General features: G+C 45.5%; 1 protein-coding gene across 3 annotated transcripts; it reads left to right on the forward strand.

The window, feature by feature from the left end:
• Positions 1 to 416: 416 nt before the first annotated feature.
• Positions 417 to 26,560, forward strand: SLC2A2 (solute carrier family 2 member 2). Of its 3 annotated transcripts, none has more exons than XM_082224309.1 (11): positions 417 to 522; positions 12,394 to 12,489; positions 13,341 to 13,516; positions 15,220 to 15,344; positions 16,575 to 16,690; positions 17,885 to 18,047; positions 20,016 to 20,206; positions 20,476 to 20,580; positions 23,409 to 23,510; positions 24,574 to 24,777; positions 26,253 to 26,560. In XM_082224309.1, the coding sequence occupies exons 1-11, from the start codon at positions 490 to 492 to the stop codon at positions 26,454 to 26,456; spliced, it is 1,515 nt and encodes a 504-aa protein (XP_082080435.1). In that variant the 5' UTR covers positions 417 to 489; the 3' UTR covers positions 26,457 to 26,560. The 3 variants fall into 3 exon arrangements, with proteins under 3 accessions (XP_082080435.1, XP_082080434.1, XP_082080436.1); XM_082224308.1 differs by lacking the exon at positions 417 to 522 and adding an exon at positions 4,344 to 4,505; XM_082224310.1 differs by lacking the exon at positions 417 to 522 and adding an exon at positions 9,065 to 9,156.
• Positions 26,561 to 26,921: the final 361 nt, after the last annotated feature.

Consider the following 26,921-nt stretch of genomic DNA (forward strand, 5'->3'; position numbering starts at 1 on the left):
GAAAAACAGAATCTGCATAGCTCTGAAATAAAGAACCCGTCTTGTCTCTCTAATTCCTTGTCTCTGAATGAATGTCTAGAGTGCGACACACTCGCAAATGAGCATTCCAGCCCACTTAGGTGGGCTTATCGATGTGCAGTCCCCGTGCCCTTTGCACTTTTCCTATTTTAACAGCCGGGGAAAAGAAGGTAAACACTAAGGAGTGCTTGGGTTTTTCATTAACATTCAAGTTGATTAATTCTATCCTCCCTGGCCACAAATAAGCTTTCCCCACAGCCCTCCCCACATCGCCTCTTTCCAAGTTTCCCTCCTCCTCCTCCTCCCTCTGAGGGGTTATAAACGTCCTAAGAATGGCTATCTTTACACAGTTCTCTATGTGACAAGCTCAAGTCGAGGTGAGGGGGCCATTCTGTTGCATGCCTTCCTTTTGGCAAGTGACCAGCCCAAGCTTTTTTGGGTTACCTGGATCAATCGAGGAAGACGGAGGCGATGGGAAAGAAACCGAAGGACGGACTAATGAAGGTAACACTGATTTCAATATCGCGCAAGGGCTGGTAGCTCAGTGGTAGAGCATCTCAGCATCTCCAGGTGTGCCTACGAGATCCTTGCCTGGCACCCTAGAGAGCCTCTGTCAGTCAGTGTAGACAGGACTTAGCAACATGGACCAATGTTCTGACTCGGTGTAAGACGGCTCCCTATGTCCCTATGATACTTCCCCAGACTTCGAAATGGGAATTCATGTCCCCCGTATCTGAATTAGCTAATGACACCTTTATTATGGAAGAAATGGCAAATAATGAAATGGGAAGAAGAGGGGAAAGGTGGTTTTTGTAACTGCAAGGGGAAATGTCAAGAATAGCAAGGAATCTCTTATTTTCGTCACTTAAGATTGAAAGCTACAAAACAGAGGAAATCATGGATTGTGTCTTATTCTGAATCTCTCACGGATAAAACATGCTGTCAATAGATTTTACACAAAGGGCTGCTCTGGTGAATTTGATGCATATCAAGCATACTCTTTTCATGACAACTTTTTTTCATTCTGCGTTGCACGTTTCCTCTGTTTAGCAAATATGAAACGTGATGTTTGTTTGGTTGAGCCAGTGAACGACATTCTAAACACTTCTATTTTGTAGAGAAATAGTAAACTGTACCAGCCCTCTTGCTTCTTCAATTGGATTGAATATGTTCCCTATCAATGAACAGCCTTCAGCCTAGATCCTAGAATTGCGTAGCGGAAGAGAGTCAATATTTTTTATTATTGTTGTTATTACTATGACCCACCTTTCTCCAACAGGTCCTATGGCAGGCCACAACAATTTCAAAACTACAGAAGTTAAAACACATTACATTTGCAAGAATAGGGTGGACCCTGAAAACCTGAGAGACCCTGAGAGAGCCAATGTGGTGTAGTGGTTAAGACTCGTAATCTGGGGAACCGGGTTCGCGTCTCCGCTCCTCCACATGCAGCTGCTGGGTGACCATGGGCTGGTCACACTTCTCTGAAGTCTCTCAGCCCCACTCACCTCACAGAGTGTTTGTTGTGGGGGAGGAAGGGAAAGGAGAATGTTAGCCGCTTTGAGACTCCTTACAGGGAGTGAAAGGCGGGATATCAAGTCCAAACTCTTCTTCTTCCTGAAAACACATCTTAGGTGCCAAAGGCCAGGATAAAGATTTCAGACAACAACCCCAAACCACGTGTGAGGCAGAGCTGGAGAACTTCCAGCCCTCAAGATGTTGTTGGACTACAACTCCCATCAGCCTTGCTCACTGGCTGTGCTGGCTGAGCCTGATAGGAGCTGTAGTCCTATGACATCTCGAACTATGACATGTTCCTCAGCTCTGTGTTACAGCTATAACTGGTTCCCCCAGACATTTTTTGTTTTTACTTCAAAGTAGTTGCCAGTCGGTCAGAACTTGACTGGGTGTCTTTTCTGCTTGCCTCAATGTCTTATTTATTCATTTATTTACATTTACACCCCATGTTTCTGCAAAGGAGCTCAAGGTGGCATATGTGATCCTAACTTCCTCCCTGTTTTATCCTCACAACAGCTCTGTGAGGTAGGTTAGGCTGAGAGACTGTGACTGGCCCAAAATTACTCAGTGAGTTTCCTGGCTGAGCAGGGGTTTAGAACTCCTGTCTCTCAAGTCCTCTCCCAGAACGCTAACCCCTATGCCACACTGGCTGTCAGATTTTCTCAATCTTAACCCCCTCCGAATTGATATTAGTCCCACAATGGGGGATATAATGGGTGGTATACAATTAAGTTGTACTTAGGGTAGAGCCACTGAAATTAATAGACCTAACTTGGTCAGTGCTCATTCCTTTTAATGGTTCTACTCTGAATAAAACTTAGTTGACTACAACCCAATATATTTCTTTCCTTGTGTGACTAATAGCAGCTTCTGTGGGCTGGCTTTACAGCAGTGTTTACCAAACTTTGGTCTCCAGCTGTTTTTGGACTACAAATCCCATCATCCTTAACTAGCAGGACCAGTGGTCAGGGATGATGGGAACTGTAGTCCAGCTGGAGACCTAAGTCTCTACTGCTCTACCAGGGAAACGGTACAGTGATGAAGCGATAAACACCCTCTATCCCAGAGCTGTTGCTTTGATCAACTCTTTATTGCGGTGGGGGGCATCCAGTCATGGATCTCCTCCTTGGGGGAAGGGGGGGACTTCCAGCCCATATGCTCAGTTAAACCCACCTGCCTGACACCTGACATTATGCACGCCTGACCTAAGTGGTGGGGCAGGTGATTGTTGGGTCTTCAAAGCACAGCACAGGGCTCATTGCAAGGACTGAGGATCAGCTGAGGTCAATGGCTTGTACTCAAAGGGCTTCCTCTCGCACTTTAGATACAAGCTGCTTTCTCTGCAGAGAGGGAAATGCTCTACTTTTACGAGCATTTCCACCTGCACAGAAAAATCAATCAGCTGGTTGTTTGTGACAGGGAAGCCCTTTGAAGGCACGTTTCCAGGGCCTTCAAAGCGTGCCTTCAAAGAAAATTGCCAAAACCTCAACAGTTACCGTGACCTAATGTGAACTTTGGCAGGTGTCAGTCAGCTGGTGCCGTCATGACATCAGGTGACTGATAGGTGGGGTGGCGCCACCCACCTGTCTGCTGGGTAGGTGTGGGAGGTAACATATAGTTTGACTCTTGGGGCTGGTTCGCATGATAGGATTCTTCTGTTTTTACTATTTCCAAGATAAAAAGTTTTTTTAAAAAAGCGCAAATCATCGCATACAAACTTGAGCCAATAAAGATATCACGGGCAGTGATTCCCAGGCTTCTGGCGAGTTCACAAGTCTCAACTCAATCTTGAACAAGTGGTGACCTGCCATGTAAGTTTAATTCAGAGTACAGCCATTGTAATGAATGAAATGAAGTTGGGAATCTTCATTAATTTCATTGGGTGTAATAATAAATTTTATTTATATCCCGCCCTCCCCAGCCGAAGCCGGGCTCAGGGCGGCTAACAACAATAAAATAAAGAATAAACTCAAGTTGAATTGGACCCAAATTGTATTGTGCCTTTCTGCTCTGACTTGGTCATTCATAAGGATGCATAACTCCTGAGAGTCAGTGCGGGAGGTTGTCTACAGCAGTTTTCATCCTCTGTTGTCATGAAATGCACCTCAAGACATTGTGTGTGTGTGTGTGCGCGTACACACACACACACATACGCACATGAAGGATTTCTGGGAAGACATTTGTTGGGAGCAGGGGACATATTTCGTGTTCTCATTTTGTAATTTTATGCCATGAACCACCCTGTGATCGTTGGGTGGAGGGTGGTATACAAATTTAAAAAATAAGAAGAAATGATGATGATGTTGTGATGTAGATGGTACCGCAGGATCTGGTGCTGCTCTTAATCTGGACCTCCCTGTGTACTTGTTTTGCAACCCAGTAATATCTGCCACACTTGTTTCACTGTGAGGAAAAGGGCTACATCCATGCTAAGGCTACAGTCCTATGCAGACGTTTCTTGGAGTAAGCACCATTGAACACCTTGTAGGTTGCTTCCGAGTAAATGTGCATTCCGTTAACTGAATTTTATGAACTCACTGTTTTACTCTGGTTGGAACTGTATGTTTAGTGTTTGTTTTTAATGGAGTTGTATATTGGTTCTTAAAATGAGGTGGCTTGAGAAAGTTATAGTCCTGAAAAGAGCTTAGAAATACCTGAGGGGTGTTTTTTTTTTTGGGGGGGGGGTACTTCTAGAAATCCAGAGCAGAAACCAAAAAATGGAGAATAAAATTCTTCACCCTGGAAAAAAACCAACCTATTATTATTATTATTATTATTTGAGGGCAATATGGGGCTGTTCCTGGTATGCAGGGCAGTTGGAGATGGGTAACTGTTCCTTTGTCTTATGGAACCTTGGGAAGTATTATTTTGTGATGAAAGAGGCAGAGAATTCTCAGCTCTTACCAACCTGTAGCTGCGGTGATTCCGTTGGGAATCCTCCCAACAGTGGAAGGATGGCCGTTTCACAGGTATAAAACTTTAATTGATTTGTAGTATAGCTAGAACCTTCTCAATCTCATTTTTATCTCTTGCGATATGTGCTTTCTGGAAATGGATTTTTGCTGTGCTAACTAAAAGATATTCAAGCTCTCTCTCCCATCCTCTCAGGCCAAATTGTCTGCCTGAACTCTATTTGTGATGGCCAGTAGAGTTATGAGATTCTGCAGTAGCAGCAGGTGGGGTTGGCAGCCCTCACCTGGAGGGACAATGAGGAGGGACAATGTGGTAGGAAGGCCAGGGTAGCCCAAATTGGCATGGTGCACACCTGTCTGGGTCCACTGGTGCGTTTGCACCATGCCAATGTCCCCACCATCTTACCTCTCCCCGTCTTCATTCTGGTATGCAGCAGTGGCTCAGCTGTTGAGAGGTCAGGTTAGCTAGCAATGGAATAATATTCATAATAATAATAAAGTGATAAAACATCAAACATTAAAAACTTCCCTAAACAGGGCTGCCTTCAGATGTCTTCTAAAAGTCAGATAGTTGTTTATTTCCTTGACAACTGATGGGAGGGCGTTCCACAAGGCGGGCACCACTACCAAGAAGGCCCTCTGCCTGGTTCTCTGTAACTTGGCTTCTCGCAGTGAGGGAACCGCCAGAAGGCCCTCGGCGCTGGACCTCAGTGTACCGGCTGAATGATGGGGGTGGAGACGCTCCTTCAGATATGCAGGACCAAGGCCGTTTAGGGCTTTAAAGGTCAGCACCAACCCTTTGAATTGTGTTCAGGAACGTACTGCGAGCCAGTGTAGGTCTTTCAGGATCGGTGTTATATGGTCTCGGCAGCCACTCCCAGTCACCAGCCTAGCTGCCCCATTCTGGATTAATTGTAGTTTCCAAGTTACCTTCAAAGGTAGCCCCAGGTATACAGGACCAAGGCCGTTTAGGGCTTTAAAGGTCAGCACCAACCCTTTGAATTGTGCTCAGGAACGTACTGGGAGCCAGTGTAGGTCTTTCAGGATCGGTGTTATATGGTCTCGGCAGCCGCTCCCAGTCACCAGTCTAGCTGCCCCATTCTGGATTAATTGTAGTTTCCAAGTTACCTTCAAAGGTAGCCCCACGTAGAGCGCATTGCAGTAGTCGAAGTGGCAGATAACTAGAGCATGCACCACTCTGCCGGGACAGTCTGTGGGCAGGTAGGGTCTCAGCCTGCGTACCAGATGGAGTTGGTAGACAGCTGCCCTGGATACAGAATTGACCTGCACCTCCATGGACAGCTGTGAGTCCAAAATGACTCCCAGGCTGCGCACTTGGTCCTTCAGGGGCACAGTTACCCCATTCAGGACCAGGGAGTCCTCCACACCCAACCACCCCCTGTTCCCCAAAAACAGTACAGATTGTGTATATCCCCCCCCCCTTTAAAAGCTCCATGCAAACTTGGACACATAATCATATTGGGATTATGGAGCTGGGAAACTGGACAGTAATTGTCACTATTGTGGGAAGAGACGCCATGATGTAAGATGGGGAGCCTGTGACCCTCCAGATGTCGTTGAATTACAGCTCCCCTCATCCGTGACCACTGGCTGTGCTGGCTGAGGCTGATGGGAGTTGTAGTCTTGTAACATCTGGAGGGACGCAGCTTCCCCAGCTTTGTGTTGGAGCAGTGGCTGGATCTCCAGACATTTTTGTAGCTGTCCTGTGCTCAGAACTTGACTGGCTCAGTGAATAACAATGGGAGGTGGGGCCTTTTGTGCTTTCCTCAGCGTCCAATCTTAATCCCCTCTAAATTGCTATTAGTATCACGGGGAAAGGGGATAATATATTTTTTCCTCATGGAACTAATAGTCGCTTTGTGGAGGATTTGGACTGCGAAGGAGCGAGTTCCATAGTTTGACTACGCATTGTGTGAAGAAGTACAATATTTTATCTGTCCCCAGTCTTCCAACAGTCAGCTTCTTCGAATGTCTAAGAGTTCTAATGTTATGAGGGAGAGAGAGAGAATCTTTTGTTGTTCAATGTTTTGAAGCCTTCCTCTCCCCAACTCCAGCCAATCATCATTTGTCATTCCAGTTACGAAAACTGTCCTCAAACCAGGCCTGTGACACCCAGCCACTATACACAGAGTTTTAGAGAGGGTTGGTTTTCTTATTTTGAGTGTCTGGGCTGATGTGTCTACCTACATGACGGTGTATGTTGGGGACTGATGTGTAGTAGAACAGGAGGGCATCCGTGAGCTGTGGGGCATGTCAGCAAAAGGGAGGCAAAAAAGAAAATAAACGTTGACACAGATGTGAGCCAAAAATCTTGCTTACCTCCTTTTGTGCGGCTTCCCACGTGCTCTTCTTTTTACAGCCAGTTTTCCTTTCTCTCACTGGGCGAAGATGTCCAGATTCAGTTTCTACCCAATACCACACTTCCACATCAGATTGTGAATTTGGTTTTTCAGTCCTTGCAGAAAGTATTTCAGTGTAATTTACGCATTTTTGCAATGCAATTTCCTCCTAGCATAATACCCGTTTGCATGTTATTTAAATTCATATATGCACTTACATGCACATGTAACGCTAGTATATGTATTTTTGTACACATTACTTGATTAGAAAGCTGCATTGCAAAATCAGGATAACTCTTTGGAAGGAGGGCTGTGTTTCAGTTTGCATTTTATTTCAGAAAGGGTGTGTCAGATAAAATACAGTGGAACCTCGGAACTGAATGCCTTTGAACACAAACATTTCGGCTCCCAAATGATAGAAAACCAGAAGTGATTGTTCTGGTTTTCAAATAATTTTCGGAAGTCGAATGTCTGGCACGGCTTCCCCGGCTTCTGATTCGCTGCAGGACGTCCCTTCAGCCAATTGGAAGCCACGCCTTGGTTTTCAAACTGCTCCGGTAGTCAAACAGACTCCCGGAACAGATTAAACCAAGATACAACTGTAACCCTTAAATGCAACTGAATCAGATTTCACTCCATGTTTAGATGTCATTAAAGGATAGCATTTTTGTTTTTGTTTTTGTCTTTCCATTTATTACTATTGCATTATGGCTGACTGTGGAAATTTCTGCCTCAAGGGCTAAAACAACTGATCTGGTACTGGGTCCCATTACGGACATTGATTTGTGTGAGATGGGGTCACAAGTTGTACCTCTATCTCTGACAACAAAATGTCTTGGGCTAGTTTGGGGGTGGATCTACACACAGGGGAAAAATGCTATATATAAGTTAGCAATTAGATCGTTACAAAAAAGGGGGGAGGACCCTATGGGAAACCGTGTATAAAAATTTCCTGCCCTCTGGTGCCATCTGGTGTTACATGTTTATAGCGCATTCAAATTGTTGTTTCTTTACTAATGTAGCCTGAGTCCCTGGTGGTGTGGTTTGGTCATCCACAAGGACACATGCGTCATGGAGGGGGATCAGTGCAGGATGTTACCTCTGACAAGTTGGGCTGGCAGTCCTGGAACATTGCACCTGTGTGTTGTGGCGGGCAGGGGGCAAAGGTGTTTGATTTTGATTTGCAAAGTTCCTGTAAAGGTTTCTTAGCAGATGCTGGTTGGGGACAGATGTTGCCATTAATCTGGACCTGCCTGTGTACTTTGCTTCAGCACCCCAGTAATATCTGCGCAGCCTGTATCTTCATAAGTGAGCGGAAATCACTATACCCAGGCTAAGTGAACTGCCCTCATCAGACTTGTCTGGGAGTAGCCCCGTTGAACACGTGGGGATTACTTTTAGTAAATGTGCATAGTCTTGCACTACATGCGGTGAATTGAATTTTATGACCTGGTTTTTTTATTGTGATTGGAACTGTATGTTTTGCAGAGTTGCTGCGAGGCTTTCTGGGCAGAAGCTGGTTGGGGATGGGGACAATACTGCAGGGGCTGGTGTTGCTTTTAATCTGGACCTCCCTATATGCTTGTTTCTGCACCTCAATAAAATGTGCCCAACCTGCCATCTTTGTGAGCAAAGATTACTATACCCACCCTAAGGCTACAGACGTTTCTGAGAATAAGCTCCACTGAGCACAACGGGGTTATGTCTGAGTAAATGTGCATGAGATTTGTTGGATTTTATGAACGGGTTGTTTTATTGCGATTGGAATTGTCTGTTTCAGCCTTTGTTTTTAATGGAATAGTATATTGGTTATTAAATTGCCACTTGTCCAGTTTTAATTTTAATTTGTTTGAATTAATTGTGGGGTGTATCTTAATTTACTGGTCGCTTGTTTTTATACATTGTCTTACTTGTATGATGTTAGCCGCTCTGAGCTCAGCTTTGGCCGGAGAGGGCGGGATGTAAATAAAATTTCTTGTTGTTGTTGTTAATTTGTCTTGGGAAGGCTATAGTTTTGAAAGGAGCTTTAAAAACACCCGGGTTCTTCTCCCTTCATTTTTGAGGAAGGCACTTCTGGAGACCCAAGGAGGGAACCAAAATCTGGAGGAAACATTTCACACCAAAAAAATAAATAAAACCCCAAATCTCACTTGGAAATAAATGGATTAGGGGCTGTTCCTGGTAATCAGGGCAGAGGGAAGATGCATAGTTGTTCCCTCATGTCATGGAACCTTGGAGAGTATTGCTCTGTGATGCAGGAAGCAGAGAATTCTCAGCCCTTAACAGTCCGTAGTTGCCATGTTTCTGTTGGGAGGCCTCCCAACGGTCGAAGGATGGCCGTTTCACAGGTATAAAAAAAAATTATTGATTTGTAGTATAGTTAGGGCCTTCTCAAGCTAATCTCTTGTAATATATGCTTTCTGGAAATTGGTTTTTCCCCTGTGCTAAGTAAAATATATTTGTGTGCCTGAACTCTGTCCATAATGGCCAGTAGAGTTATGAGTTTCAGCGACACTCACCTGGCCTCCTGAAAGCTGAGTCCTTCGCTGCTACTTACTGGAAGGGAGAAAAGGGGGAGATGGTAATGTAGCAGTGAAGGCGGTGAAGGTCCTGTGTGAGTGTCTGGAGGCGGTTGGAGGATGGATGGCGGCTAACAGATTGAGGTTGAATCCTGACAAGACAGAAGTACTGTTTTGGGAAGACAGGGTGTGTGTGTGGGGGGGGATTCCCTGGTCCTGAATGGGGTAACTGTGCCCCTGAAGGACCAGGTATGCAGCCTGGGAGTCATTTTGGACTCACAGCTGTCCATGGAGGCGCAGGTCAATGCTGTGTCCAGGGCAGCTGTCTACCAGCTCCACCTGGTACACAGGCTGAGACCCTACCTGTCTGTGGACTGTCTCGCAAGAGTAGTGCATGCTCTGGTTATCTGCCGCTTGGACTACTGCAATGCGCTCTACATGGGGCTACCTTTGAAGGTGACCTGGAAACTACAGCTAATCCAGAATGCGGCAGCTAGACTGGTGACTGGGGGCGGTCGCCAAGACCATATAACACAGATCCTGAAAGACCTACATTGGCTCCCAATTCTGAGCACAATTCAAAGTGTTGGTGCTGACCTTTAAAGCCCTAAATGGCCTCGGCCCAGTATACCTGAAGGAGCGTCTCCACCCCCATCGTTCAGGTGGGACACTGAGGTCCAGCGCCGAGGGCCTTCTGGCGGTTCCCTCGCTGCGAGAAGTGAGGGTACAGGGAACCTGGCAGAGGGCCTTCTTGGCAGCGGCGCCCGCCCTGTGGAACACCCTCCCATCAGATGTCAAGGAAATAAAAAACTATCTGCCTTTTAGAAGACATCAGAAGGCAGCCCTCTTTAGGGAAGTTTTTAATGTCTGATGTTTTATTGTATTTTTAATATTTTGTTAGAAGCCTCCCAGAGTGGCTGGGGAAACCCAGCCAGATGGGCAGGGTGTAAATAATAAATTGTTGTTGTTGTTGCGGGGTATAAATAATAAGTTGTTGTTGTTGTTGTTGTTGTTGTTCAGCAGGGAGGCCAGTGTGGTGTAAAAACATCAGCAGGAGTGCCAGATTGGCTCTGCTGGGGCATTTGTTCCATGCATGGGCAGCAAATGTTACAAAGTAGTGAGCAAATGTCAAGTTTTCCAGCAGTCTACTTAGGATGCAAGAGTTCTGGAGATCTGAGAGCTTGTTCATTGTTTTGCGAAATGTTTCCAGGGTACGGGTTGCCACTACCCTTTTGGGTTCACATCCAGGCCCAAAATTAAACCACAGTTTCTCAGTTTGGATGAAAGGAGGTGAAACCCTGGCTATGACACGTGTCAGAAGTAGGAAGGAAGAGGGAAGAAGGAGTAGCTCAAAGTCAGGGCCGGCCCAATATATTTTGGCACTTGAGGCCAAACTACAAAATGGCGCCCCCTCCCTGCCAGGGAAGAAGGGGTGAGTGAAGATTAACATCAGGAACAAGGGGAGACTAAAGATCTACATCAGGATCTGCCACCCCTCTGGCTCCTGCTGCCTGAGGTGGATGGCTCACTTTGCCTCCTGGGTGGGCCGGTCCTCCTCAAAATGGCATACATGGTTCTCCCCTGCCTCATTTACTGCCCACAACAGCCCTGTGAGGTAGGCTAGGCTTAGAGGCAGTGCCTGGTTACCCAGTGAGTTTCATGGCCAAGTCTCTTGGGTCCTACTCCCAACAATCCAATGACTACATCACACTGGCTCTCCTATGAAGTCATAAGACTTGCCATTTCTCAGGCTCATTATATATGAAACGCCAAAAGAGCTGTCAAGTCCAGCTATGGAATAAGTGCAGGTTATTGAGATCATATATGTGAGGTGGTTTGAACATTTTAAAAATGTGCTTTATAAATGGGATCATTTGTTTGTACATTCCCTTTCATTTACAAATTGCATCCCATGAAACATATCAAAGCAAATTAGCTATGAAAGCATCAGCAACAGAAACATATATGAAAACAATTACATAACACAAACAGAATTTCAATTCCAATGCAGACTGGGATAGGAGAATCTCCACTTTAAAAAGTACCTCAGGTTAAGTACTTAATTTGTTCCGGAAGTCCGTTCTTAACCTGAAACTGTTCTTAACCTGAAGCACCACTTTAGCTAATGGGGCCTCCTGCTGCCACTGCACCACCGGAGCACAATTTCTGTTCTCATCCTGAAGCAAAGTTCTTAACCTGAGGTACTATTTTTGGGTTAGCAGAGTCTGTAACCTGAAGCGTATGTAACCTGAAGCGTATGTAACCCGAGGTACCACTGTATTTACCTTTCAGCTAACAATTCTGGTGTGTCGATATAGTGATATTCAGGTCATTTGTAGAGAAGTTAAACATAGTGGGGGGAGTGGCGCAGCCCTGCCATGGTCAGTAAATCTGCCCCACTATGAGGTGACCTAAGAACATAATCCTGGTTTTGCCCCCCACCCTGCCTATGCAGAGGAGTAGAATAAAAGGTGTGCTCTTTCAGTGGGATACTGACTCAAAACCGTCACGTTAGCATGCCGCCAGCTGCTGCATCTGGTTTTATTAACCCACAATTTGGCATATTATTGCGGCCATGTGAATTTTCCCTTTAGCCAAACCACACATTTGGAACGGGAAGGAATTGCATCAGGTTTCACAGCAGTGAAAGGTCAATGTGATGCTCAGTTTGTAGCAAGCAGGAAACTCGGATTTGTGAACCACCACATATCATTAATGCCAATAGCATCATGGCAATGCTTAACCCTCGTGCTTGCCTTATTGTTGGAGACAATCTGTTTTCAGGTGCTTTGTTCCAGGGCTGGGAAAACTGTGGTCCTCCAATCGTTAGACAATGGCCCCCATCATCCCTGACCAATGACTGTGCTGGCAAGAGGCTGATGCGAGTTGTAGTCCAATGCAGCGCCACAGGTCCCCCAGCTCTGCTTTCCTCGTACTGCCTTTTATGGTTTTTGGATTGACTTGAAATGAAAGGTTGGAATATAATGCATGCCAGATCTAGTCCTCAGTCCAGAAACTTAAGGATAAAAAGTGACTCTGTGCCTTCGTTTGTTACCCCTTTCCTAGGATGTCACAGGGACCCTGTTTTTAGCCGTCTTCTCTGCAGTCCTTGGCTTTTTCCAATATGGGTACTGCATTGGAGTCATCAATGCTCCACAACAGGCGAGTAAATGTGATTCTTTTGTTTTGATTTGGTTTGCCATATTTGATCATTGGTCCTGTGTGTATCAGAGAGGCAGGACTGACTGCAGTTTCCTGGTGAGTCTACACTTGGTGCCAGCCAAATCCAGCTTTAACATCACATGAATAGCCCCTAGGATCCCAAAGGATCGATCTGTGGGCAGTGTAGGGCCAACGAAATTACTAATATACTGTATTTTTCGCTCTATAAAACGCACCAGACCACAAGACGCACCTAGTTTTTGGAGGAGGAAAACAAGAAAAAAAATATTCTGAATCTCAGAAGCTAGAACAGCAAGAGGGATCACTGCGCAGTGAAAGCAGCAATCCCTCTTGCTGTTCTGGCTTCTGGGATAGCTGCGCAGCCTGCATTCACTCCATAAGACGCACACACATTTCCCCTTACTTTTTAGGAGGGAAAAAGTGAGTCTTATAGAGCAAAAAATACGGTACTTTGTCATTTATCTATTAATTAGATAAAGTTGGGGGGTATACAAAGATTAGTATCAAATGTCCAATATCTTTTTATCCAATATAAAAAGCTAATCTAAATAAAAACACAAACCAAAAGGAAGAAGAAGATAAGAAGAAGAAAAGAAAGGAACGAAGGAAAAAGGAAAGACAAAAAAAATGAGAGAACTTCTGTCTTTGTCTGTCAGCTATATGTAGAAAGTTGTTCAAAACATCCACTCCAGACTAACACCCAACAATTCCACTTTGTGTAAACCAATATTTTCTTCAGTTCTTGAACCCAGACATTGTAAGCTCATGTTCTTTTTCATGCAAGAAGTTTTGGATCTTTAGTAAATATTGCACTTGTATCATCATTATAGATCATCATGCTCCACTATGGTAAAGTGCTGAATATTGCATCGTCTGGAAACGGGACAGATGACATCCTTAAAAACCCCACCGTCCTGATGCTCTGGTCCACCTCTGTTTCTGTATTTGCTGTGGGTGGGATGATTTCCTCCTTCACTGTTGGCTGGATTGGTGAAAAGATGCCAAGGTGAGGAATTCTGGTTTCACAAGCGGCCAGGAAAAAGGGGAAACAAAACTTACGCAACATGGGCTGTGGAGATGGTTCTCACTGGCATGTGAGGGAACATCATTGATACACAAATCAAAACCAAGTACTCATGCAGGCAGTGGTTTTTTTCAGCTGGAACTTTCCGGAACTCAGTTCTGGCACCTTTCAGGTGGGCGCCTTTGCCGTTCTAAGAGAACAAGGGAGGTGTTCATGGTGAGTTCTGGCACCTCTTTTTCTAGAAAAATAGCACTGTGGTAATAAAACCCACAGGATCAAGAAAATGCTTCTATTAAGAGCAGAATAACACAGAATTGTGTTCCACAGACTTACATAGGGTGAAACAACACACTATGAGCAACATGGGAAGGGAGAATGGAATCCTGGTTTCAGGTTTTCATTCTCTCCCTCCATAATGTGAAGTAACATGTGTTCCTTGTAGTGATGTCTTATGTATATTTTATTTATTTACAGAATAATTAGCTATTTATCCATTCACTTATTAGAAGTTTCTGGGAGAAATCTCAAATGGTAAAAATAAAGTAATTCAAATCCAAATTTAGAAACCAGAGCCAAACAGACAAGATGGCCAAATCAACACCGAAACCAGCAAAAGATGGTCAGAAAGAAACGTCCAGTGGTATGCACTTAATTTCACACAAAGGAGCACAGGAAGTTGCCTTATTGCAGAGTCAGACTAATTGCTCCGGTACTGTCTGCTCTGGCTGGCAGCTGCTCTCCAGGTTCCCTACCTGGAGATGGTGGGAATTGAGCCAAGGACACTTCTGAACGTAAAGCAGATGCTGAGAGGTTATTCCACAGGGTAGGTGCAGCTGTTGAGAGGACACACTCCTCTGCAGTGAGTCCACATGTACAGCCTGGCCTCCCCTGAAGATTGCAGTGACCTGGGACAACTTTTGGGGACATAGCTCGCCATCATAAAAATAAGGCAATATATGCATTGTGTCTTTCCTTCTACCTCCACCAGTGACAACCACCTGGCCAGAAATCTAGATCAGTGGCACAGCACAGCACAGCACATTTTAACACCATAGCATGGGGTTAATGCCCCAAGGGTGGCGCTGTGGGTTAAACCACAGAGCCTAGGACTTGCCAATCAGAAGGTTGGCGGTTCGAATCCCCATGACGGGGTGAGCTACCATTGCTCGGTCCCTGCTTCTGCCAACCTAGCAGTTCAAAATGCAAGTAGATGAATAGGTACCACTCCGGCGAGAAGGTAAACGGCGTTTCCGTGCGCTGCTCTGGTTCGCCAGAAGTGGCTTAGTCATGCTGGCCACATGACCCAGAAGCTGTACGCCGGCTCCCTCGGCCAATAAAGCGAGATGAGCGCCACAACCCCAGAGTCGGTCACGACTGGACCTAATGGTCAGGGGTCCCTTTACCTTTACCTTTATGGGGTTAATGTCAGTACACTTTACAGAAGAAACGGGAGTTCTCAACATTAGAACGGCATGTTTCAATAGCATCCTATGTTCAGGGGTTAAAATGTCCAGTGTCCATATTGTCTCACAGTCAGGGCCCTTAGCTGACCTCTAGCTTTCGATCTGCTGTGGAAAGACCTCACGTTGTGTGGATACTCTCGAATCACCAGTGGGCAAATGCAGCTGAACTTGGCTCTTTCTTTTGCACAAACGTTGACTCCTTGCTTCCCTTCCTCACTGCAGAGTTAGAGCGATGCTGCTGGTAAACATTTTTGCAGTCTCTGGGAATCTCTTTTTGGCCATTGCGAAATTTGGCCCCTCCCACATTTTCATCATCATTGGAAGAGTACTGACTGGGCTGCATGGTGGTAAGTCAAGGTGGGATCCAAACAGGGGATTGCTTCTTTCTGAGTTTCCCTGATGGTTTGCTTGGAGTCGGGGTCAGCATGCAAAGTGGCAGGAAATGGAGAATCAGAGGGAAGGGTGAAGGGAAAGAAGCCCTGATCTTTTGGGAATACGGTCTCCGTCTGCTGTTGGCTCCACCAATTCATGTTATCCAAGCACTAATTCAATTCATCAAGACAGTGGTTTTTAACCAGTGTGCTGTGGGACCCTGGGGTGCCTTGAATGATGGTCAGGGCTGCCATGGGCAACACCGGCCTCTGTCCGTCTTCCCTTTCCTCCCTCTTCTGATGCCCTCTTGTGTCACTGCCTCCTGGAGGCATGCACAGCTCACCAAGAGAATGGTGCCTCTTGAGCTGGCCAGGGGGTGCTTCCTAGGCCCCTGTGGGCCGTGTGAGGACGGACCTCTCTTTTGGGGCAGAGGGGGCAGCTCAGAGATCAGGGGCAGCAGCTGCGGCTGCCCAGAGGACTGCCAAGGAGAGGGGAGAAGAGAGGAGGCTGAGGGCACACTCCACAAGGGGGAGAGGCTGCCAGCTCTGCAGGCAAGGGGTGACATTACTGGGCTCCTGGGCCCCACAAGGGTGCCACAGAATGAAGGTAGTTGCTCAAGGGAGCCATTGACAACCTCTGCCTTAAGACCTTCTTAAGACAGCAGGGAAACTTATTCATCTGGTTAGTAAATTGGAATATTTGTTCCAAACATTCTAAAACGGTATTTGAAATTTGTTTTTATAAACACTTTATTAGGTTAACTACAATAGCAATCTTGTGATGTTTAAAAGTTCTGGAGTTGTTTTTTGTATTGTATATGGGTGTTCTTTCTTTCTTTCTTTCTTTCTTTCTTTCTTTCTTTCTTTCTTTCTCTCTCTCTCTCTCTCTCTCTCTCTCTCTCTCTCTCTCTCTCTCTCCCACACACACACATACAATTATTCATGTCTTATTTTATTCGGTGCACTTACAATGGTGTGTGTGTGTCACTTTTTATCTTTCAATAAAAGAATATATATTTTAAAAAGTTGGCATGATTTAGCCTTCCTCAACCTGGTGCCTTCTAGATATTTTGGGCAGCAGCTCCCGTCATCCCTTGACCATGAGCCTTGCTGGCTGGGCCTGATGGAAGTTGTAGACTGGAAGATCTGGAGCGCACCAGCAGCAGGATGGATTCGATGGTTGATTCATCTCCATGTTTTGCCCAGGGCTCTCCTCCGGACTTGTTCCACTGTATGTTGGAGAGATTGCCCCTGTCGCTCTTCGAGGGGCTCTGGGATCAATGAACCAGCTTGCTGTCGTTATCGGCATCCTCATCAGCCAGGTGTGTACCAAACGAACAGAGGACAAATTGATCATGGAACAAATTTATGTTTGTGCAAGTCAAGTGCTAAATGGGACAGCCATAAGCCCCTTAATGAGATGGTGATGATGATGGTGATTAAAATTTATATACTGCCATATATCCATAGATCTCAGGGCGGTTCACAAAACCTTGTTGAATTTGTAGATTTCATTCATAGTGTGGGGTCTCAGAGGACCCAACAATAGTTTTCAGGGTGGTTCCCAACATAAAAACACAATATTAAAAAAACACAAAATACATAATAAGAACAAAAGCAAACTTTTCTCCATCTTTTAGTTCTTTGTTTTATCTGATGTTTCAGATCTGATCTAGCTCTTACCATTACGTGCAAGAGAATTTCTGGCTAGCACAGTTTTAAAGCAAACCTGAAAGCACAAACAGCTGCCTATGTCACCAGGTCTTAGGGTTGGGGGGTTATATTGGTTTTTCCAGACTCAGGGACGAAACCCTTCCCTGTTTGCAATGCTGCTGAGATCACAGAAATTGCTGCCGGCTAGATCTGTGATAAGATGGTTCATACATTATCTTTCTCCACGTGATTGCACGGCAGGACAGCATGGGAGCCCTTTGTATGGTGTGCAGAACTGACGCTTAATTTACAAAGCTCTGCCAAGGGCAAATCTGTATTGCTGAACCATTCCCATGATGCAGCAGGGTTTTCTAAGAGAGCCATTTTGCTCACAGGACAAAATAGGTGCCTAAGATTTAATACCAAGAAGGTTGTTGATTTGATTTTGTCCATGAGGGGGCGCTCTGGGGCTTGGTGGTCCAAAGTCCATTTGGGACATGCAGTGTTTTCCATTGTAATAATGACATCATCTCTGAAAAGCAAAGTCTATCCCTTTAGAAAGAAATGCGCTGGGGCAAATGGCTACAAAGCTTCCAGTAATTTTTTTAGAAATCAAGAGACATATCTGCCCGACTGCCCCACCCTCTCTCTTGGGCATTCAAATCAGCACTGGGAACTGTGGGAGGGACTGGTGAGGTGCCTAGCAGTGATGTCACCAAGATTTCCATTTGAAGAATATCTCAAAACAATTCTAAGTAAATGACACATTCATCATAAGTAAGTATTGGACACAAATAACTCTTTTCTTTATTTCAAAAACGCAGCAATGAAAAACACTGGTCCATTTCCCCCCCCTCCCTTAGGTTCTTGGCCTGGATGTCTTGCTAGGAAATGATTCCACCTGGCCATTGCTCCTCGCTCTCTCTGGCATTGCTGCTGTGCTCCAGATCTTCTTGCTCTTTGGTTGCCCAGAGAGCCCCCGGTACTTGTACATTAAAGCTTCAAAACAAGAAGAAGCCAAAAAAAGTAAGGTTATCTCCAGGGGATACTTTTCTCTGCCAGTCTACATCAGTCCCCTGGTCCTCACGTCTCACTGGCACATTGTGATCCATTTCAGGGATGGGGTGGCGATGGCAATTTATTTCCCCTCTAAGATGGGGCCTGGCTTTGGTGAGAAAGGGAGGGAGAGCAAGCTGCTGTCTACTGAGTTTCCTCTAGCCCTAAGTGGCAATGTTGGGCATCAGGGTTGCCAATTTGAATAAAATAGGGGGGGCAGATAAGCCTCGCCCCACATCATCAGTGACAAGATGTGGGGCGCACACACCATTTGAATGGCAATGCCCATCAACTCGGAGGGGTGGCCCCCTCAAATATTTTATTGGAGGGCAAAGGGACCTCAACCCCTAGGAGTTGACTCCTTTGTTGGGTATCAAATCTGAGACCTTCAACATGCCAAGCAGAAGTTCCACAGCTGAATTATGGTCCTTAACTTTCTGAGGCTTCACTCTCCTCACAATAAGTGAGGAGAGCACCTTCTGTATTTAAGCAAGTACTGTTATCACTGCACTACAGCCCTGTCATTGAATTCTACTCAATATTGAGCCAGAGCAAAACTCCAATGTATAGTTAGCAGAGTAAAAACTTAAACACGTTGCAGGATTCCCAAAACATAGACCAGAGGCAATTAATATTTCATCCAGCAGAGCTACTGCTACTGAAGGCAAATGAGCATAATGGTCATAAATCTGTCTGTAAGAGATCCAGTTGCAGCAGACTTAACTTGAACTTACAATAACTTATAATAAGTCTAAACCTTAACACTATGTGCAGACCACCACACCAGAAGGAAAAGAGATAGAAGGAGAAAGTGAAACCCTGGCTCCTTCTGGCCTATTATTATAGTCAGCATGACTTTCACTGAAGAGATAACAGAACCAGTTTAAGCCAGCTGTACTCAGCTTCTCTGAAGGTATAACCCAAACATCATGAACCTTCTGCTTGCTTCTTTCACACAGAGAAGCTTCCAGAACCCTCGTGAATTAATTAGAGTAGGAAAGATCTCTACACATCAGAGCAGTACTTTCTGCACTAAGAAATGCAAACTGACAAACCCTTCCCTGCTTTCTGTAATTACGAAGGTGCAAAACGTCATTTGTTCCAGACTTGTCAATATCCCCATGCTGACATTTCTATGTTTCTATGGATTAAATGGGGAAGAGACAGCTGAGGCATTGAAGGCCTTCTCTTGAAGACAGGGATGCAGTAGAAGCTGGCTCATTAGGGGCACTGCTGCCCTCAGTCTGCACTCAGCCAGCCTTCTATCTTACATCCAGAGGGTGGCATGGGCTGCCAGCTTCCTCCCCCTTAGTGTCTCAGTGCTGCCACTGCAGAATTCAGTAGGGGGGAGCATGGGGGAGAGAACCAGAATTGGCTGGCTCCAGTGTGGTGTGGTTAAGAGTGGTAGACTCGTAATCTGGTGAACCAGGTTTGATTCCCCGCTCCTCCACATGCAGCTGCTGGATGACCTTGGGCTAGCCACACTTTTCTGAAGTCTCTCAGCCCCACTCACCTCACAGAGTGTTTGTTGTGGGGGAGGAAGGGAAAGGAGAATGTCAGCCGCTTTGAGACTCCTTAGGGTAGTGATAAAGCAGGATATCAAATCCAAACTCTTCTTCTTGTTGTTCAGTCATTGGTTCTGGCTCCATCTACACATAAGACGCTTTGCTTTCAACCCTACCACTCCCAACGGGTATCAGCCCCAACTGCCGCAAACAGCTGCAAAGTCTGCATAGTCCTCACCTTTAGAACCTATTGAATATTTGTTACAAATAGGCTCATGGAACGTCACATGTTTTCTCAGATAATTTCCCAGAAGGGTGGCTGTGTTGGTCTGTTGTGGACAACACTTCTCTCCTGCAGCACCATACTGGTAATTTTACTTCCACGGGCCATTTCTTGTCAAAGATGGAACCCACAATCCCTTTCCTTCCCTAGGCTTGCAACGGCTGAGAGGAGAAAACTACTCCCCTGACAAAGAGCTTGAGGAGATGGAGAAAGAGAAGGAAGAAGCCTCCAAAGAGAAGCCTGTCTCCATTTGGCAGCTCATCACCTCCCCTCTCTACAGGCAGCCATTCCTGGTGGCCATCGGGGTCCATATCACCCAGCAGTTTTCGGGAATTAATGCTGTGAGTTCACCTAGTGATGGATCCTGGCAACTAAAGATATTTAAGCAGCTAATCAAACAGCGCTGTAGCTTTGATGCAAGTTTGTGAAAGATCTTGCTCTTGGTCTCAATAGATTGTCAATATGCATTATTGTAAATACAGCAGAAAACTAATTTGTGCCGCTGACACCCTGGAACGCTAGGGAAATGCTTTCCGTGTTGATTTGTCTAGCGCAGTGAGAGGAGAGCCATTGGTGCCTCTAAACCGTTTTCTCCTTTCTGCTTTGTTAGATTTTCTACTACTCCACCGATATTTTTAACACTGCCCGCATCAGCCAGCCTGTTTATGCGACCATAGGCGTGGGATTTGTGAACACCGTCTTCACTGTTGTCGCCGTAAGTCTTGCCCAGCCGTAATTACTGAATTACCTGTGTGGTTCTTTTTCAAATAGTTACATGAGGGGTAATACCGTATTCTGTCACTAGGTGGGGTTGTAGTGCACAACTGGCACCATTTTGTCAGTGCAACAGTGGTGTGCTGCTTTTTGCCTAACAAAAATGAAACTCTTATTGGCTTTTAAAAATAAATAAATGTAGTGCACAGTGTTGGGAGGGTGAGGGTCTCAGCTCAGACCTAGAACGTTGGCAAATATCTAGGAAGGCCTAGATTTGAGAGCATGCAAGGAATGTTTGGGAGGAAGTACTTCCTTAGTATATGAAGATGGGACATTGTCCAGCTGGCCTTAGCTGCCTTAGGCAGACCATCCTTCCCTCTGGCTCCATATTACACTGACTGGCAGGAGTTCTCCATACCTTCCGGCAGCAGTTTTTTCCAGGCTTACCTGGCGATGCCAGAAATCAAACCTAGAATGTTCTGCATGCAAAGTGTTTGAAGCTAGTTAGGCAGGACAATGACTGCAATCCTGAGCACTTACACAACCTTTGCTGAAATCAGTAGGCATTGCGTCTGCGTTAACCTGGTTAGGATGGGGCAATAATAATAACAATAACAATACTAATAATACATCTTATTTATATCCCGCCCTCCCCAGCCGAAGCCGGGCTCAGGGCGGCTAACAACAATAAAATAATACAACATTCTAAAATCATTTCATTAAAATTAATTCAACTCAAATTGATGGTAACCATTAGGCTAAAGTTCTGTGAAGATTGCCAAAGGAGGGAGTCAGGCTGTGCCCTGACCAAAGGCCTGGCGGAACAGCTCCGTCTTGCAGGCCCTGCGGAAAGATGTCAAGTCCCGCAGGGCCCTAGTCTCTTGTGACAGAGCGTTCCACCAGATTGGAGCCACAGCCGAAAAAGCCCTGGCTCTAGTTGAGGCCAGCCTAACCTCTCTGTGGCCTGGGACCTTCAGGATGTTTTTGTCTGAAGACCGTAAGTTCCTTTGCGGGACATACCAGAAGAGGCGGTCCCGTAGGTATGAGGAGAAGCAAGGAAAAAACCCAACTTCTTAACCAAACTGATGGAAAGGTCCTCAGGTAGTATAAAAACAAAACTATTCTGTTCAGTTAGTTGGGCAGCGGTCGATTAATCTATGGTGCCGGTGGCAATTTTATATATATATATTTTTATTAAAATTTTCAAAATGTTACAAAAAGAGAAAACAGAGAAAATAGCAACGAAAGAAAATACAAAGAATCCCCTTCCCACCATGTAAAAAAGAAGAAAGAAGAAAATTCCAAATAAAAAAAACAAAAAGTGACAAAATTGCAAAAATCCCAAACTTTAAAAAAGAAAAAAAACATTTAAAAACAAGTTCATTATTTTCAGACCCTTAACTGTCTTTCGCCGATGGCAAATTTTTTTAAATCCTGTCTTTCATTTGACGTCTGGGATAGATGTCCTGCACGGCTTCCCTCTCTGCTTGTGTTTGCTCTTTTCTTCTTTTGACCGTGATACTTTAAATATTACCTGACATTTATCAAAAAGTCAACAGCGGGCGATCCAGATCAACAGGCCTGCTAGACATAATAACCACTTGCTTGGACCTTGTCCACCAAAGTAGCAGAAAGAGCAATCCGAACAAAGTGTACTGGGGCACCAGGCCAGTTGGAGGGCTAGAAAAGGGATATGCATACAGATATACCATCCCATGTTGTCAGAAAGGGATGCAGCTCAGTGGCAGAGCAATTGCAGAAGGTCCTAAATTCAATCCCCAGCTTCTTCAGGTAGGGCTGGGAATGATCCCTGCCTGAAACCGTAGACTAGAGATGCAGGAGGAATTCATTTCAGGTTGCATTTGGGCGAACCTATGTAATTCACACTTTCTGAAACAATACGCAGCCATCCTTTGAAATCAGCATTTCTCTTAGGGTGGATCTACACACAGAGGAAAAAAACCAACACTATAAATAAGTGAGAGATTAAATCATTATAACAACAAAAACAAAAACAAAAACACTATGGAAAATTGCTTAGAATTTTTTTGCTCTTTGGTACCATCTGGTGTTGCATGTTTATAATGCATTCAAAACGCTGTTTCTTGACTAATGTAGCCGAGTTCTTAGTTTAGTAGTGCTGTTCTTCAGACAAGTAATTTGTACAAAAATGCACGTACCAGGGCAAAATGTTTGTAGAAATGCCTATATTACTTAAAATGTTAACATGCATAATATTTGCATACAAAAATGTGTATATTGGGATAAATTTGAGGAATCAAAATCAACAGTCGGCCACCTTTACCCTGGGCAGCTGTTGGCAGTCACTGTATAAAATAAGGTGCTAGATCAGGTTTAGGGGAACTTTGACCCTCCAGGTGTTCTTGAAGTCTGACTCCCATAATCTCTGGTCATAAACCGTGCTAGTTGGTTCCCCACACCCAAGCTATATGGACCAATGGTCAGACTTCGGTATACATCACCTTCCCATAATTCCTACGCGTGCTCCCCAATCCTGCAACTGGTCATATCTTTAGGATGAGAGCAATCACGGGAGACTTACGGGTGCCTCTAGGCAGGAGTTAAATATACCAAGCGGGTCATTCAGATGAAACTCTGCTCAAACCCCCTTAAGATGCACCAGCACCACCGATGTGATTGGATAAGGGGAAAGGGTTCTTCCCACCGGTGACTGGTTGTCCACCTGCAAATTCAGGTTTTGTTTGGGGACAGTGTGGATACAGGCCTGCGAGGAGCTGAGTCTGGTTGCCAATTTAAAGTCAAAACGATGATGGGCTAACTGAACTTTTGCCGTTCTACACCCAACAGGTTTTCCTGGTGGAGAAAGCAGGGAGGCGTTCGCTCTTCATAGCTGGCCTCGCTGGCATGATGGTGTGCGCAACAACCATGACTATTGGGCTTGTCCTGCAGGTAAGGCTCCCCTTTGCGAGGGTCCTCAGAGGGGATTTATGCCACTGCCAGCTGAGTTTGAACATCCAATAGCACAGGTGTGGGAAGCCTTTGGGCCTAAGGATGTTGCTCAACTACAACTGCCATAATCCCTGGCCATTGGCCACACATTGGCCTCACACCTGCAATAAATCACACCTGTGGTCCACTTTCAATTGTTGTTTGAGGGGGTAATACCGTTTTCTGCCAGTTGGTGGAGCCATCGTTGCATTTGCACTTCTTGGTGTTTGAGGCTTTAGACATTCTCTAGGTGGGGAAAAAGCAAACAATAAGAATATTAGCCAAAGGTAGGTGTCGGGACTGAAGCCCACAGTGAGGCTTCACCATGTCCTGAGGACTATACCTACTGTATTTTGGTTGTCTGTCCCTCCATTAATGTCAGGGGACGCCTTACTAGAAAACTTAACCAATAAACTGAAACTGACATGGGGACAAATAGAAGAAGACGCCCTCACCCCAGTATGGCACCCCTTTATCACATACACAGCCCAACAAGACAATGACAAAAATCCACCAACAGCATACAAATAAATATGGCTAACCTGATGCAAAACACACACACACCCCCACTCACACATGAAAACAAAGACCACTACAGCCAACCACAAATGAACAACCACACCCTAGGCCAACCCCAACTTCTCTCACCACCAAAGAAACAGCAGAGAACCTGCACAAGCGACGCTGACACCAAACCCCACATATATTAAGTAAAATAGAAACATTGCCACCCGACCCCACCCCCACCCATCTTTCCCCCCTCCACCTCTTCCCCCCTTTTCTTCCTAATGCCTCAACAAATGAAACTGATTTGTAAAAAATTTTACATGGGGAAAAAATACGAGAGAGAGACATTGCACATACTTTTGTAAACCAAGAAAATCTTTAATAAAAATACATTTAAAAAAAAATGTCAGGGGACTTGTCTACTGAGAGCAACTAAAGACAGATGCATTAAGACAGACGCTCAGGGAATGTATCTTCTAATGCTGTTAACACGGTTCTGCTTTGCTTTGCTTTTTAGCCCAAAATCGAATGGATGAGCTACATCAGCCTGGTTTCCGTCTTCCTCTTTGTCAGTTTCTTTGAGATCGGGCCAGGACCAATTCCCTGGTTTATTGTGGCCGAGCTATTCAGCCAAGGCCCCCGCCCAGCTGCCGTCGCAATGGCCGGCTTCAGCAACTGGTTCACTAACTTCTGCATTGGAATGTTCTTCCCATATGTCGCTGTAAGCAAACTGCGTTGTGATGGAGACAGCCGAACAAGATTTTTCTTTCTTTTCTTTTCTTTTTTTAAAAGGGGGGGGGTCCCATACATTTAGAATTCAAAGTAGGGAACAGAACAGGCTACCAATCTAGAGTGACAAATGAGAGGGGTTGGGAATAAATTTCCAGGCTTTGCAGCGATGTCCCATGGATCCCTTCTGCACTGATGCTGCAAGGGCACACAGAGAATGGCCAATATGTTGACAAAAATGTCATAGGCTAATAAAGAGGGGTGCCATGACCAATGCTAGCGGATGACAAGGCTCAGGCCAGTACCTGGCTTGGGGACCCATCACTGTTCCACTGTCTTCCCCGTGTCTTCAGGAAGACCTGGACAGATCAGACAAAGTATGAACTAATTCTGGCCCAGCTGGACACTGTGTGGTGGGCAACTGGCAGCCCATGAGCTAGATATGGCCCCTGGGGGCCTCCCAATCAGCCCCCAGTGCCCTCTCCTTGCTTTGGCCCCTATGTAGGTTTAAGCTAGAAAAAGACCACCATAAGAGGCTTCCTCCCCCAGTCTAAATGTCTTCAGGCTCCCAGGTCCCCACAGAAGCCCCAAGCCAGCCCTGAAGAGAGTTACACTGCTTGCTTGCTTGCCATGCACTCGCTTGTTCAGCATGCAGGCGTTGCTCCTCATCGTTCTCAGATAGAGGCGCTGGCTCAAGTAGATTTTGCCCATCCTAACTGGGTGAACTCAAGAGATCACTTAACTTGGGTTCGTCTCCCAAGCTCCCTTCACAGTTCAAGCCTGGCAAAACTGGAGGGTTTCCATCCCTGTTGTTCAATTCTCGCTTGCAAAGGAAGTACAGGGTCCTAGGATGATAAGTGTTTCCAGTACAGGCGACGAGGGTATATATAACCTTCCATCTATGGTGTAAAAAGTTATTATGAAAAGCCTCCTTCACAAGGTTGTAGTGAGTATAAAAGGAGGAAATGAATAACGTGTGCCGACCTGGGAGGAAAGACAGAATATAAACATGATCAGCAGCTGTGGAAGGAAATAAACGTAGCTGATCTGAGTGGGGTTTGAAACCAACTCCAGAGAGCTTCTGATTCCAGCAGAGTTTGCACTTAGCAGTGCTGATCACAGCCAAATGCAAAGTCCACTTTGGGCAGGGATTTTGCACCAGTTGGGAGTGTCCACGTGAAGCCAATCCGGTGGGGCTTGCATTCGGTGCCTAATTTGAAAGGGGCCAAACCCAAGAAGCCCTCGTAAAAGAACAACTGGGAGTGCTTTTAAGGCATTCAGTTGTTCCTTTACAGATGCATCCTTACCTACCCTGCATCTGATGTCATGTATGACGTCCATTGTGGGACAAGTCTTAGAGAAATACAATTGAAGAATGGCAGGTTGTTTTGGCTGATCCACGTTGCTGGCAACGTGGGTGAGAGAATGCTACTAACTGGTCTTCTCTTTCTCTCTTGCCCGTCACAGAACATCTGCGGACCATATGTGTTTCTGATCTTTGCTGGCCTGCTCGTCCTCTTCATTGTGTTCGTTTATTACAAAGTGCCAGAAACCAAAGGCAAGTCCTTTGAGGAAATTGCAGAAGAGTTCCGTCGCCGAGGCAAAGGCGGGGGCCAAGGGCCCAGAACAGCCACCGAAATGGAGCGTCTGGGAGGCACCTCCGAGGCATAGTGCCTATCCCTGCAAGAAGGAAGAATGGAAAGAACATGCTGCCGGGATACATTCTGGAGGAAGCATTTATTTAAAACGTTAAAAAAAATGGGAAGTGATCTTGATAGGTTGAGTCTGTTCTGTGGCTTTGGCTGGATGTCTTTTGCAGAGCTGTGTCTCTTTCTCCCACTACTTTAGGAGTTCGTCTAATGCAGAGTTGCAAAGTCCAAAAGCTGTTGTGCCAAAGAGGCGGAGGAGGTAGCTAGGCAGGGATCTGTGCCCCAGACAATTTGTTATGTGGTTGGTGCTGGGTTGCCCTGGAGAACCAGAATGTAAAGGTGGTGAGGAACTCAATTCGTTTCTCACGTAAAAACGAATTTTCCCAATTCACACTTTGCAAAACAAAGTGCAACCTGAAACTCAAAATTCACTCGTCACCGAATTTTGCAATGCTGTTCTTCAGCCGAGTAACACGTACCAAAAATG

This window comes from Podarcis vaucheri (genome assembly GCF_965113315.1).
Source record: "Podarcis vaucheri genome assembly, chromosome: 5".
Classification (NCBI taxonomy): Eukaryota; Metazoa; Chordata; class Lepidosauria; order Squamata; family Lacertidae; genus Podarcis; species Podarcis vaucheri.

Excerpts from the sequence above, each read along its gene's own strand:
- SLC2A2 (XM_082224308.1), top strand. The coding sequence starts at position 4,359 with ATGGGTAACTGTTCCTTTGTCTTATGGAACCTTGGGAAGTATTATTTT. Across the intron at positions 13,517-15,219 it reads ATTGGTGAAAAGATGCCAAG|AGTTAGAGCGATGCTGCTGG; the intron begins GTGAGGAATTCT and ends TCCTCACTGCAG. Across the intron at positions 20,207-20,475 it reads AGTTTTCGGGAATTAATGCT|ATTTTCTACTACTCCACCGA; the intron begins GTGAGTTCACCT and ends CTGCTTTGTTAG.